Here is a 13873-nt window from a genome sequence, read left to right as displayed (position 1 = left end):
ATGCAGAGTTTCTAATGTATATCCGCTTCTTATAACTAGTAGAAACGTATAAAGTCCTTAAGCACGCTATTAAGCTTATAGATATCGGCCTACTTAGCTATATGCTCCCCTATATCTATATCTATTTCGTAGGTAGTTAGAATAAAAACTATCTACTAGAGATATTACGTTTCCTCTAGCTAACTTTAATAGATGTTTATTTTTTTAAGCTCTAGTAAGTTATTCTAGTAAATAGTTTAGTAAATAACCGCGGTAAATAGAATAGTTATTACCTAATAGATCTTAATAATAAGTTACTTAATAGGGAGATAAAGTAGCTTATATATACTTATAGTAATTTAATATTTAACCTAGACTTGCTTTTTTGCTAGAGTATCTATATAACTAATTATATAGGGCTACTATATGTAAAGTTTAAGATTATATTTAGCGAACGGATATTTACTTAATTTACTATTAAATCTACTATAGTAAATATTTAATTACTTACTAATGTAATTACCGTAGGCTCTATTATCCGCTATTAGGTATAGTAAGTAAAGATAAAAGCGCCGCCTCTATTATAACTAGGTATTAAATAACTTAATTAATCTGCCCTTAATGTTAGCGACTTAGTTAATTAAGGCACGAGCACGGTAAGAGGGACGCGTAAGCCTATATAATTGGTAGCCTATATAATTGGTAGTCTATAAATAAGGATCTAAAGCTAAAGAAAGGAAAGAAGAAGAAGAGTAGCGCTAGTTAAAGTAGGGTTCTTTTTATACGGTCTTTTAGTTATATAACTATAAAGTTCTACTAAGTTCTGCTAACTAAGTTTTGCCAAGTTCTACTAGGTTCTGCTAGTGCTATAATATTACCCCCCCCCCTCTATAAAAGCCTGCCCTTAAGCTTTATAGTCCATATTATGCTTATAGGGCGTTTTTATCTTTATATTCTTCTAGTAGTTTATTATCTTTACTATATTAATACTCTATCTACTTATTTAGGTACTTTAGGGGTCCTAGTTTATTAAAGTAGCGGTTATAGAATTTTTAAAGCTTATAGGGACTGCTAATAAAGTTTTATATAGGGTACTAGGTAGAATCTAGGTTATAGCCTTTCTAACTAATATAGTACTTTAGCGTTTTCCTTACTAGTTTATAGGCTAGTACTTCTTTAATTTCCTATTTATTATCGCTATTAACTTAAATTAGTAGGGGAGGTTTGTTCTTTTATCTAGGTAATAGGTTATTTGCAGCTTTCTATAGCTTATTTAGTAAGAAAATAAAGTAAACCTTAATTAAATCCGGGAGCTTTACTTTATATAAGTTACCTATCTTTTTAAGGACCTTATATGGTCCTGCTATTTAATAGTCTAGCTTATAGCTAGGCCGTTCCGTCTTCTAGTTCTTTATTATAACTTAGACTATATTACTTATAGTAAAGTTAGGTTCGCGCCTATACTTATTTACCTGCTATTCTATTAATTTCTAGGCCTTTTCTAGATTTATATAGGCTACTATTTAGGCTTCCTTTAAGTGCTTAGCGTACTACTAGGCTTCCTTATAAAATAGTTTTTTGTATATAGTCCGTGGTTCTTCTAGTCTATTTTAGTTAAAGCTTATTTAGGGTAAATACCCTATTTTTAATTAGATAGGTATAAATCCCGTAAAGTTATAGGGTAGGGTTACCTAGGTGTAGTTTATTAGGGGTAGTAGTTTACCTTAGTTATTTTAAAAGTAGTTAATAAAAGGCCGGAGTCTCTAATCTAAATATTAATTTATAATCTCNGTNTAGCCGTNTNTNTAGGGGTAGTATANTATANAGAGCTTTAGCCTAATACCTAGGATTTAGGTAAACTTATTTTAGAAGGCTAATATAAATTACGGGCTATAATTAGATATAATAGTATCTAGTAGTCCGTAAATATAGTAAATATAGTAGATATATAGTTGGGCCGCCTCTTTAGTATTAATATTTTTATAATAGGGAATTAAAAATAGGCGCTTACTAAAGCGGTTAACTAGAATTATAACTATATTATATTTATTGTAGTCTATTAGTAGCTTATAGAAGTCTATAAAGATATACTACTAGGGATAATTAGGTATTAGGAGAGGTTTTAATAGTCCTAGGGTTTTATTTTATAGAATTATAGATCTATAGTAGCTATTGTAGTTCCGTATATAATGGTTAATATTTATAATTATTTTAGGCCAGTAGTAGCGGTTACTAATAATTTTATAAGTTTTATTTTTTTTAGGGTGGGCCGTAGAGACCTAGGTATAAGCTTTGGTAATAAGCTAGGTTTATAAGTTTTATTTTTTAGCTACTACTAGCCGTTCCTAGTGCTTAAGTAGTCCGTTTTTAAGGGACTATAGACTAGTAATATTCTTTACCTTTTTATAGTATTTCTATAAAGAGGGGGTTGTTTAGTTAGCCTATAGTAGTTTATTAATAAGGTTAAGTTTAAAGGAGTTAATAGGATATATCTTAGCGCCTAAAAAGTCCGTATTTAGTTCTGCCTATATTTAGGGGTTAAGGTGTTCTAATTATAGTAGCGTTTAGGTCTATAGTAAGATTTTTATAGCCGTTTAGTTATCTAGGTCTTACTTACGCCTTATAAGAGCGTTTACACGGTTTATAGCGCTTAGTCTATATATAATTAAGAAGTTAAATTAAGATAGGGTATCTGCTTAGTATACCTACTAGGCTATAAGGGCCTTAGTTATTATAAAGTATTCTAGGGCCTTATAATTTAAAACTACCTTAATTAGCTTAGGGGTCCCCTTTAGCTATATATACTAGTACTAAAAGCTAGAGATAATAGCTAGCATTTCTTTATTATAGATATAGTAATTTAGCTTAGTATCTATTATAGTCTTTAAATAGTATATAATAGGGTGCTATTTTTTATCTAGTTACTTCTAGGGAAAAATATTAGCTATTACGCTATTTAAGGCATTAGTTTTTAGTATTAAGGGCTATTTTAGGTTAAAATGGGTAAGTAGGGGAGCTAATACTAGCCGTTTCTTAAGCTTATTAAAGGCCTGCCTATATATAGCATTAAAGTAAAAGGGCTAGTCTTTTCTAGTAAGACGGTTAAGAGGCTAGGTAATTTTACTGTAGTTCTTAATAAAGTGTTAGTAGAAGTTATAAAACCCTAAAAAGGATTATACCCCCTTTATAGTCCGTAGGGGTGCCTACTAGTTAATTATAGCCGTTTTCTCTAGGTTAGTTTTAATTCCGTCTATACTAATAATAAAACTTAGGTACTTTATACACTTAATACTAAACTTTAACTTCTTAATATTAACCTAAAGGCTAGCCTTACAGAGCTATTATAAAACTTTATAAATATACTCCTTATATTCTAGCTCGTTCTTAAAGTAGATTATAATATTATCTAAATAGGCTGTATAGAAATTGTTAAGGTAGTTAAAGAGTATATTATTTATATACTGCTAGTATATAGCTAGTCTATTAGTTAGTTTAAAAGGAAGTACTTTATATTTATACGTTCTGTAATAAATCTAAAATATAGTAAGATCTTTAGACCTAGGGTTTATTCTAATTTAGTAAAAGGCCTAGCGGATATTAAGCTTTATAAAGACCTTAGCTCTACTTATTTAGGCTAAAGTCTTATTAAATAGGGGTAGCGGATAGCAATCTTTATAGGTTATATTATTTAGCTTATAGTAGTTAATATAAAAGCGGAGTCCTCTATTTAGCTTTTTAATAAAGANAATANNNNANGGTAAANGGGGCTTNGCTAGGCTTAATAAAGCCCTTATTTAGGTTATTAATAAGATACTACTTTATAGCCTATAATTTAGTAATAAACTACTTATAAAGGAGGCTAAAGCTAAGGGTATTTTCTTTACCCTACTTAATCTCAATCTTATAGTTATATAGTTAGTAAGGTAGAAGTATATTAGACGCTATTTTAAAGAATATATCTTTAAATTTCTGGTGTTAATAGGGTAGCTTTTATTCTACTAGTTCCTTATCTATAAGCTTACTTTCTTATCCGCTAAGCTTATTTTTTTTTCCTTAATTATTTAATTAATTTTATATAAGCTTATTATAAAGGTAATAGTATTAAACTAAACTAAATTCTAGTAGAATCTTACGGCACTAATATAGCAGACATTAACTAGTAGAAGGTCCGCTAGTTTTTTTATAGCCGTTTTCTAAACCGTATTTTACGGTTTAGGGTTTATAATCTTTCTTAGCTCCTATTTTATCTTCTATAGGTTATCCCTCTAATCTATTAGTTTAGTATAATATTTAATATCCCTTACTGTTCTTTATAGCTATATAGGGCCTAAGCTCTCTATAGGGGGCTTTTTTAGGTCACTACTAACTTTCTAGGTCTTTAATATAGGTGGCGTAATATAGGTAGTCTAGGGGTGATATAGTATACGGATCTATTATAAATTAAGCTATATATCTTTCTTAAAGGCCTAGTCCCTATATATAGTATTAGCCTAGTAAATAGTATTAATCTAGGGCTATATAAGGTTTTCTATTATAATACTAATTTCTTTTATAAAGGAAGGGGTTAGGGGTAGAGTTTTAGGCTAGGTAAGCCGTCTACTCTATATATTAAGCTGTAAGCCTAAATAGGCTAGCTATTTTTGCCTTAAGATTATATTATAGCTACCTAGGTCCGTAATAAGGAAGGGGGTGTTATACTACCTTTATCTATTAATATAGAGGTAAATCTATAAGATAGTTATAATAGGTGGTTCTATCCGCCTATTATACCTATAAATAGGAATTGGTTTAGGTAATTCTTTAATAGGTATATTTAGAAAGTTAGTTAGCTTTATAGTATACTAGGTGTCTATTAAGGCGAAGGTATTTACTTTAGAGTTAGCTAAAGCAGAGGTTAAAACTTAGTATTTATTACGGAATAAAGTATAAGGGATAGTATAGCTTCTTTTACTAATTAGCCGACCTAGATTAATATCTAATATATTAATCCCTTTTAACCCTAGAGAGGAGTCTTTCTTTAGGGTTCCTTTTTTTTTTAACTTTATGCTATCCTCCTAGATTAATAGAACCTCGTCTGCTTTTATATTTATTAGGTAATCCTTTATATAGTAACCTTTCTATCTATAAGAGAAGCAAGCTCCTTAATTACTAAGGGCCTATATATAGGGGTTGCTATATATAGGCTGAGTATTCGCCAGACTTATAATAGGGCTAGCTATATAGCTAGTTGCTAAATTGGTAGTAGGCTATATAGGTAATGCTATAGGGGTTACTAATTATGCTAGGGTATTGCGGGTCGTTCTTATATTACTTATAGTCTAATTTAAAGGGTTTCTAGCTTTATACTGTTTAGCGCATACCTTAATTTAGTAAAGGCCTTAGTTAATAGCTAAGCACTAGTCTATAAGTTCCTTTAGCGTCTATATAGTAGTAAAAACTAGTAGTACGGCTCGCTATAGGTTTAGGGTAAGCTTGTTAAATATATCTAGTATTAGATCTTTTTAGGGAATTTAAGCCTAGCTGGCTAGGTATAGAAAGCGGGTTTAAAAGGCCAAGAAGGTCTTTATTATTTTTATATTTAGGCTTTTATAATTAAGTTAGGCGTTTTATACTTTAAAGGGGTCCTTATAAATAGAAGATAGGTAGACAATTATCTCTTCTTTAGAGAGGAAGGGCTCTGCTAAGTCCTATGCGTACCGCGGACATAGGTGCGTTTATATATCCCTATTGGTACGGCTAAAGACGTAAGCCATTTTAGCCTAAGTGGTAGGAAAGTAGTCCGTATTAACTTTAAGCTTATCCTGTAATTAAAGCTTCTAATTATTAAATATAGAGTTGGTTCCGTCTATAAGTAATAGGGGGTCTATAACCTTTGCGGACTGTAATAATACTAATGCTATATATTAGGCTAGAGCCTTAAGGACTATAGTAAGTCTCTAGGTATCTAATAATTCCTTACTAGGCGTAGGGGGTTCTCTAGCTTTAAGTAGCTCTCAAAGTTATTTAATTTTGGTATTAGCTACTATAAGCTCTACTTAGGAGTTTAAGTTAGTTGCTATTTTACTATTAGAGGTATTTAAGGGTCCTATAGCTGCTTTGCTGGCTATTATATTTCTTAATATTATAGTACAGTTATTAGGGTAACCTTTAATAGGATTCTGTAGGGGTTCTAATCTATGCGTATTCTATAGGTCTTATTATTCTTTTTTATTCTTTTAGTTCTGGTAATATTCTTTAGGTCTAATTTTGTGTTTTATTCTAGTTTATAATCCGTAAATATATTTAAGTTCCTTCTTAGGAAGAAAGGGTAGTTAAGCTTTAAATAATATTAGCGACTTAGTTAATTAAGGTATAAGTACGGTAAAAGGGACGCGTAAGCCTATATAATTGGTAGTCTATAAACAAGGATCTAAAGCTAGAGAAAGGAAAGGAGAAGAAGAGCAGCGCTAGTTAAAGTAGGGTTCTTTTTATACGGTCTTCTAGTTATATAACTGTAAAGTTCTGCCAAGTTTTACTAACTAAGTTCTACCAAGTTCTGCTAGGTTCTGCTAGTGCTATAATACTTAATGAGTTTAATTTATAGCTAGGCGGTAATCTTTTTGCTATATTTAATAAGCTTAATCTCTATAACGATAATAATAAGTTAGATAGCTTTATACTACCTATTAACTTTACTTAAACCTAGCTTTAACCTGCGTATAAGTTGCTTAATAAGTAATATAAGATATTAGCTATAAGCTACTACTATAACCGTTTAATATCTGCTATAGTTAGTAGTACTAGTATATATTCCTAAGTAATTAATGTTATTAATTAATTAATCTATTTAGTTTCCGAGCTGCGTTTACTAGGGGTATAAGGTAAAAGGGGGAGGGGTATTATCCTAATAGATATTAGCTACTATAGTTGCAATATCCGCTTAGCGGATATAAGGTAAACTTACCTAGTATTAGCTAACCCTGCCTAATATTAGCCCGCTATATACTAATTAGCATTACTATTAATTTCCTATAGTGCTCTTCGCATATATTTACCTCTATTTAATCACATTAACCGCAAAGACGTATCTAACTAGCTAGTTATTAGTGGTATAGATATATCTAACGGCTAATATAAGGGTAATAATGGAGGAGTAGGAGCTAGAGACCTAAGAGTTAGTAAAGGTATAAGTATATTCTTTTCCTAAGTTATTAGTAAGAGGTTTATAGCTAACTATTAACTAGCCTATAATATATTAGCGCTATAGTAAGGCGCTAATTACTATAGCGCTAATATTTTAAATCTTCTATTTAAAACCTATAAAGCCCGTATAAGAGCTTATAATAAGCGCTTATTTATAGCAGCGTGCTACTCTAATACTTAGGAAAACCGCTCTAATATTTATATAATTAACCTAGAAGGACCTAAGAGTTACCCTATTTCTTTTTATTTCTACTTTTATTTTTTATCTATTAAAAGCTTAATAAGGGATAGAAGCTCTTTACTAAGGATATTAGGATCCTACTTAGGTATTACTTACCTTAATAATATTGTATCTAGAACCCACCCTATATTATAAAGGTGATAGAGCTACTTATCTAGTATAATATAATTAACTATAGGCGTTTATAGTATATCCTAATACCTAGCCTCCGCCTATTACGTAAACTACTTTTATATATTACTTAATATAGGCTCCTAGCGGGTTTTCACAATATCCGCACTAGCTATAGTGCGGATATTATACTTATAATCCGTAAATATTGCTTAGTTATAGTTACTATAATATAAGTCTTTGCTAATAGTAAACTGTGAGTTTCTATAGTGTATAAGTTATATCGCTTATAAGTATACCTAATCCTTATTAACTAGCCGCTATAGGGTAAACGGCAGTTTACTATATAACTGCGTATTAGTTAACCGCTTCTTTAGGTATAGGTTAGTATAATAAGCTTTTTAGGTAGGCGTACTATAGAACTACTAGGGCTTAACCTATACCCGCTTCTTATATCTACCAACTACTTAGTATTAACTAATGCTATAGATAAAGCATTACTTATAATATCCGTAGTCTTTACATTTTATCGCCCGCGGATATTATTACGCAGCGCGCTTACGCGAAAATCGCCTATATACTAAGGTTGTATATACTTAGAACTACCTAATTTATTATAAGGACCCTACTAGCAGCTCTTAACTATAAAGATTGCTTTACCTAAGAGGCCTTTTCCTTGGCCTGCCTAGCTAAACTACTATATTAGTATATTACAGGATTTATAGTAAGGTATTCTATATTAGATTAAACGGTAGATATCTAGGATATCTATACTATATACTACTACATCTAATATAACTAAAATTTAAATTTAAGACGTTGGGCGCGTGTATTTGGCGTATAAGCGGTCTTTATTAATATCCGTAAGCGTTATATAGTAGCTCTATACTACTTCTTTAGTAATAGCAGTATTATAGCCGCAATAGATTAACTAGCTGCGAATAGTATTATAATAGGCAGCTATCTACTTCTTAGAATTAAAGAAGATAATCGGTTTTAAAATTAGCTAAAGTTAATTAAACTATTAGCGGTATATCCGTTATACGGATATTAAGCGGCTTCTTAATTACTCGCCTTCTTTTTAGTTACTATTACTAGCAGTATATAAATATACTAGAGTAGCAGTAATAGTAAAGTAAAGAGCTTAAAAGTCCTTCTTTTCTAGCGCAGTTATAACCCTTTATATAATCTTTAGCTCTAGCCAATTAATTAGGGGTTTAATAACTTATATCTTAGGTTTAAACCTAGCTAGCTTATATATAGTCTAAAATATAAATAGGTCTAGCGTTGTAGTATATATAAACTAAGGCTTATTAACTAAGACTAAACGTACTTTAAAGAATTATACGTACGCTATACGGAAGGTCTCTCCCTAATTAGTAAGCAGGTGTACTTTATTAACTACTATAAGGGTAATATAAGAATAAAATATTAGGTCTACTAAAACCTTATATAGCTTATTACTAACTAAAAGCTTTAGGGAGATAAGGATATATATATAGCTGCCTATACGGATATCCTTAATTAGCTTAGCGGATATTATCTTCCCTATATATAAATAGGTCGAATATAAGATAGCTTTATAATCTTTTTTACTTACTTTAACCTAATTATATTAAGTAGAAGAATAATAATAATAACCATATTAGGTATAAGATATAGTAGTACTTATATTATTATACTCTTACTAAAAGATATCTTTGCTATAAGTATAAGATCTTACCGCTTAAATATTAGCACCCTTAGGGCCTTAAGCTGCTCTATACAACTATAGTATAGATATATCTCCGCAATAGCTTTATCTAGCTTACTTATTTAAAGCCTATAAGAGCTGCTTATAAGCTAGGGTAGCTCCCTCTATAGGCTATATAGCTGTAAAGACCGCTAGAGATCTATTTTAATATAATCCCTAGCCTATTACGTCCTACTAGCTTATTAATCTGCTTAACTAGCTTATGGTTTATAACCTCTTTACCTTATTTACTTTAATAGAGGCATTAGTAGATAGCGCTTAAAAGTAGTAAAGGAAGAGTAAAGGGTTAGATAAAGGCAGGAAGGACTTAAATATATTATAATAGATAGATCTTAATAGGGTTTAATTATTAGATTATTAGATTATAGATATAATAAATAGAGAGTAGGTAGTTAAGATTAACGTATTATTAGTGCGGATATTACTAATTATTTACCTTAGTAAACCGCGTTATAGCTATTTTAAAATTAATATTAGGAATAAAAAGGTAAGGAGACTTCTTATATAGACTATTTAATTCGCCGGAGCTTAGTATATAATTAATAGATTTTTTAAGCTATCTAAACTTGTTATAAGAATAAGAAGTGAATATCCGTAATATTAGCTATACGGATATCGCGACGTGCGTTATAAACGTCGGCCAAAGTGTCTCAGACCATACAGGGACAGATGGCCTAAACTGGTTTAGTGCTATCGGGCCGGATTTATCCGGCCTCCCTGTGTGGTCTGAGCATGCTGAGACAAGTCGACGGGGGTTGTAACTATGTGTCACGTGCGGCTCAGCGACTCAGCGGGCGCTCAGCCGAGCAGTGAACACCACTGTAACTATGCCGACCGTCATGACCCTATCACCCACGTTCGGTGTGCTCCATGAACATTGGAAAAGTTTAGTGTTGCCGCCTACTTGAGCACACCCCTTGGGCGCGTCCTCCCAAAGTAAGTCGCAAGTACCGGAAAGTTATGTATTTTGCAGTGCAAGATGCATCGAATCACATGATGCCGTAGAGACGGAGAATGGCCAAATGAAGATCGAAAAGCGGAATGGCGTAAGACAGACCAGGTCCTATTCGTGAGCGGTCGAATTTGGGCTTAAAACCCCTGCATCTCTTCTGTCTCGAGAACAGCTGTGCGTTCTCGCGAAGCCCAAAACGGAATTTGATGATGCTGTGGCTCAGGAACTACTTCCAAACTAGGTTCGGACGGGAATCCGTCCATAAACTTATTCACATCACTAAACTATGGACAGAAGCGCTTAATTGTAAGCCTAACCTCAAGTACGATGCTTAATGTGGTGCCGAGGACTGCTGAGCTCCATCCGCCACTAGATTTCATCCATCGTGTTTAAGAGTTTCTCATCAGCTTTAGTCCCAATCTTTACTCTCCACATCTAGGGTCATCTCTATCTCCACCCTAGAAGTTCCCTTAACCCTTGGTTTATCCATATCTACAAACTTGCCAAATCAAGATCTACAGCAATATTACCTAAAATTCGCGCAGCCATTGCGCTTAATGTCCAGGTTCTAACTGCTTTATCCAATGTCCGTAGGAAACGTTTCTAGGGCTTCCGACTCACTCATTTGCTTCCACAAATGCTCAGTTACACTTCTCACTGCCTCGGTTTATTCCCTGCTACTGAATAACTAGACATCTATAATATTATCCTCGAAGCCTGTCTAAGTATCATTTTTGGACTACATTCTTTATTCCTAATTCGTTCCTCCTATTACTCGGAAAATGCACTAATCCATTGTTATTCTCGCTGGCCTCTGTCGCCATGGCTTTTCCTTTTGTAGCGGACATACCTGGTGTTGATTCCTCTCTTTTCTGCGCCCACCGCAACAAGCCTCGCCAGCAGCCAGGAGGCAACCAAGCTGGTGGCGCTGCGACATGCCCATTTAATTCTCAGCATCAGCCTGCCGTGCCGGTCACATCAAAGTATCCATATAACAACGCGAAGAATGGCCTACCAGGCAATGGTAAGGGTGGCTATCAAGCTCCTGCGCCGGGAGATACAGCGCATCAATCTGAGGCTCCTAGTCCTAATGATATCAGAGGACCTTGTCCTGGTTTCAATTCTGCTACAAATAATCATGTAAGTCCTTAACCTATTGCAATATAGCTGCACATATGTCTTCTTGGCTCATAATGGCATCACTACTGTCAATGAACTTGTCGATGCTCAACAAAATGTGTACAATGTTAGATACGAACCTCTGCCGTTTTGCTAGCTGCATTAGGTCTTACTTTGACTGATGGTACGCTCTAGCTCCATGACCGTACGTCGACTAGTCATGATTGCTCAGTTATTTCACAGGCGACTTAGTTACGGAAAAGCTCTCGATCAGTTGTGATGCCACTACCCGCACCTCAATCGATCCCACGTTGACTGGCAGCGAGCCTGGCTTAGATGGCCATAACAACTTCGAGTCTGATACTTCTGACACGTAACGACTTCTTTTTGGCTGACGGTGATAACCTTTCTTTCAATGGGTTAGTTTAAAGGATAATTTACAAGATTGACATCGCATGAATGCTAATACGTTCTCCTAGGACGCTCTTTGGTAATGACTATAAGACCAGTAATGTAACTGGTCTGGTTGGTTACAAATTTGAGCTCTGTAACCAACCAATAGCCCATTTAAAGCTCCGAACCGGTTTGGTAACTAGTTTAACCGGTTTAACCAGATAATATTTAATATATTGTAAGGCTTAACATAGTATTAAGTTATAATTAATTATTAACAACGATATATTTAATACTGTCTTCTTTATTACCCTTATCTTCCTTATCGTTCTTATTACCCTTATCGTCCTTATCACCCTGCCTATTTTAACCCCCCTCCTCTTTACCAGCTTCCTAATCTATATTACCCTATATATTAGAATCCTTTGGGCAGCAGCTTTTGGCGACAGCCTTAGCAGTAGTTTTTCTTTAATAACTACTATTTATAAGACTGCTTCTCCCTTTGCGTAATAATTAATTAGCTAAAATAATAAAAGCCTCTATTAAATTGGTAGTAAGTAGAAGGGTAAGGTAACGCGATGTGTATAGACAGGTGATATGCATAGACAGGCGACGCGTATAGATAGGTAATGCGTATAGATAGGTAACGCACTATACTAAAATTAACTCTTAAAATAGTATCTAGAAATAAGGTGGTAGAGCTTAATAATTTAGTGGCTTCGGCTCCCCTATATGGCGTATATTCTTACCCAAATTATTACCGCTAAAGGCCTATACTAACTCTATTGGTTTAGCTGGTTACCTGGTTAATTAGAGAGCTTTAAAACCAACCAGCTGGAAGCCAATTAAAGCTCCGAACTGGTTGCGATTTTTGAAGCTTTTCCAACCAACTAACCAATAAGCGAACCAGACCAGTTACATCACTGTATAAGACACATGCCAGGGTAACTTCAACCGCGAGAACCTTGCGCTCTACAGGTATTAGCGATCTTAGCAATCTCTCGCCGAGAACCCCAACTGCTTCTTCGGCCCTCTTGCATTGCTCCTCTAGGGCGCCACATCCTTCCTGTAGGCACACATGCACCCTCCACCCCACAGTACTAACACGTGGGATACAGATACGAGCTCATGCCAAACGGCAACCAAAATTACGCACCCGACTTGGAAACGATCTCCTCATTCTTCGGTGCCTCCCAGAATGCTGCAGAGAAAATGTCAGACAACTGGACCAACTGCGTCACGCCCTATAATAACGTCGACGTGACACTCGAGATACTCGCACAGTACACCCTGCACCCAGTGCTCTTTGGTAGTAAGACATCGGACGGCTCGTTCGATGCGCTGCCTAGCTTTGGATCTATCGAGGGTAAGCGATCTCGGGCCCTAACACGGCGTGTCTACTGTACCAGCTCGCGACTTAGAGCGTGTCGAGCTACCTGAACGGCGTCTTAACAACGACGGTCGAAGCCCTCAGCTTCATCGCCGCGAAAGTCTCGCCGTCCTTTGCGAATCTAGGATGTCCGCTCGCATTGGCCAAGTAGCGGGCTCCCACAGCGAGGCGGATAGTCGAGTTAGAGGCACGGGGTGCGATTAACGTAACACTGTGAGTCAATGCCCAGCATTGTGAGAATGGTGAAACGCCGAGAGCTCTAGCACCAGCCACTTGTTTATATTTTGCATGTGTTTCAGCGGCAGAAGTGTAGGTTTCGGATGCGTAGGCCGGAATCATATCTCGCATTCCGCGGCTGCTTCCAATTCGTTAAGTTGGCGGTGAAGACTGCTTCCTGTACATGCTTTTCATTCTGCGCCTTTTTATTTTATTTTTAAGAAAGGTGACTTATGAAGGCGACTTTACGGTAAGCGATTGGATAGTTTTGCAGTCCTTCGGTCTTTGGGTTAGAGTCAGTTGACTACCACGGTTGCTTTAGTCATATTTGATTCTTATTTAAAAATAGTACATCAAAGCTTGCTTGACTGCGAGCTTTTTGCCTTATCTTTACTATTTTATCTCACTCAAATAATACCAGTCGTAGCCCAGAGACGTGGAACGCGGAGACTTATCTAGATTTAAGATATATCTCGACGAAAAATCCCACGACGTTACGTCTCGCGGCTGAAAATTATTGTCTGCCAGCAGCGCAAT

The 13873-nt window shown here is 34.8% G+C and overlaps 1 protein-coding gene across 1 annotated transcript; it reads left to right on the top strand.

The window, feature by feature from the left end:
- Window positions 1–11040: 11040 nt before the first annotated feature.
- K441DRAFT_689565 (uncharacterized protein) lies at window positions 11041–13271 on the top strand (the record flags this gene model as incomplete). The annotated part of the gene is made up of 5 exons (XM_067652312.1): window positions 11041–11358; window positions 11470–11521; window positions 11581–11710; window positions 12849–13096; window positions 13198–13271. 5 exons carry the CDS (start codon window positions 11041–11043, stop codon window positions 13269–13271), a joined length of 822 nt encoding a protein of 273 aa, XP_067499831.1.
- Between the last annotated feature and the right edge of the window lie 602 nt (window positions 13272–13873).

Source organism: Cenococcum geophilum (assembly GCF_001692895.1).
Source record: "Cenococcum geophilum 1.58 unplaced genomic scaffold K441scaffold_48, whole genome shotgun sequence".
Taxonomy (NCBI): Eukaryota; Fungi; Ascomycota; class Dothideomycetes; order Gloniales; family Gloniaceae; genus Cenococcum; species Cenococcum geophilum.
The sequence above is the reverse complement of the archived record's forward strand: the minus strand, read 5'-3'. Positions and strand labels throughout refer to the sequence as shown.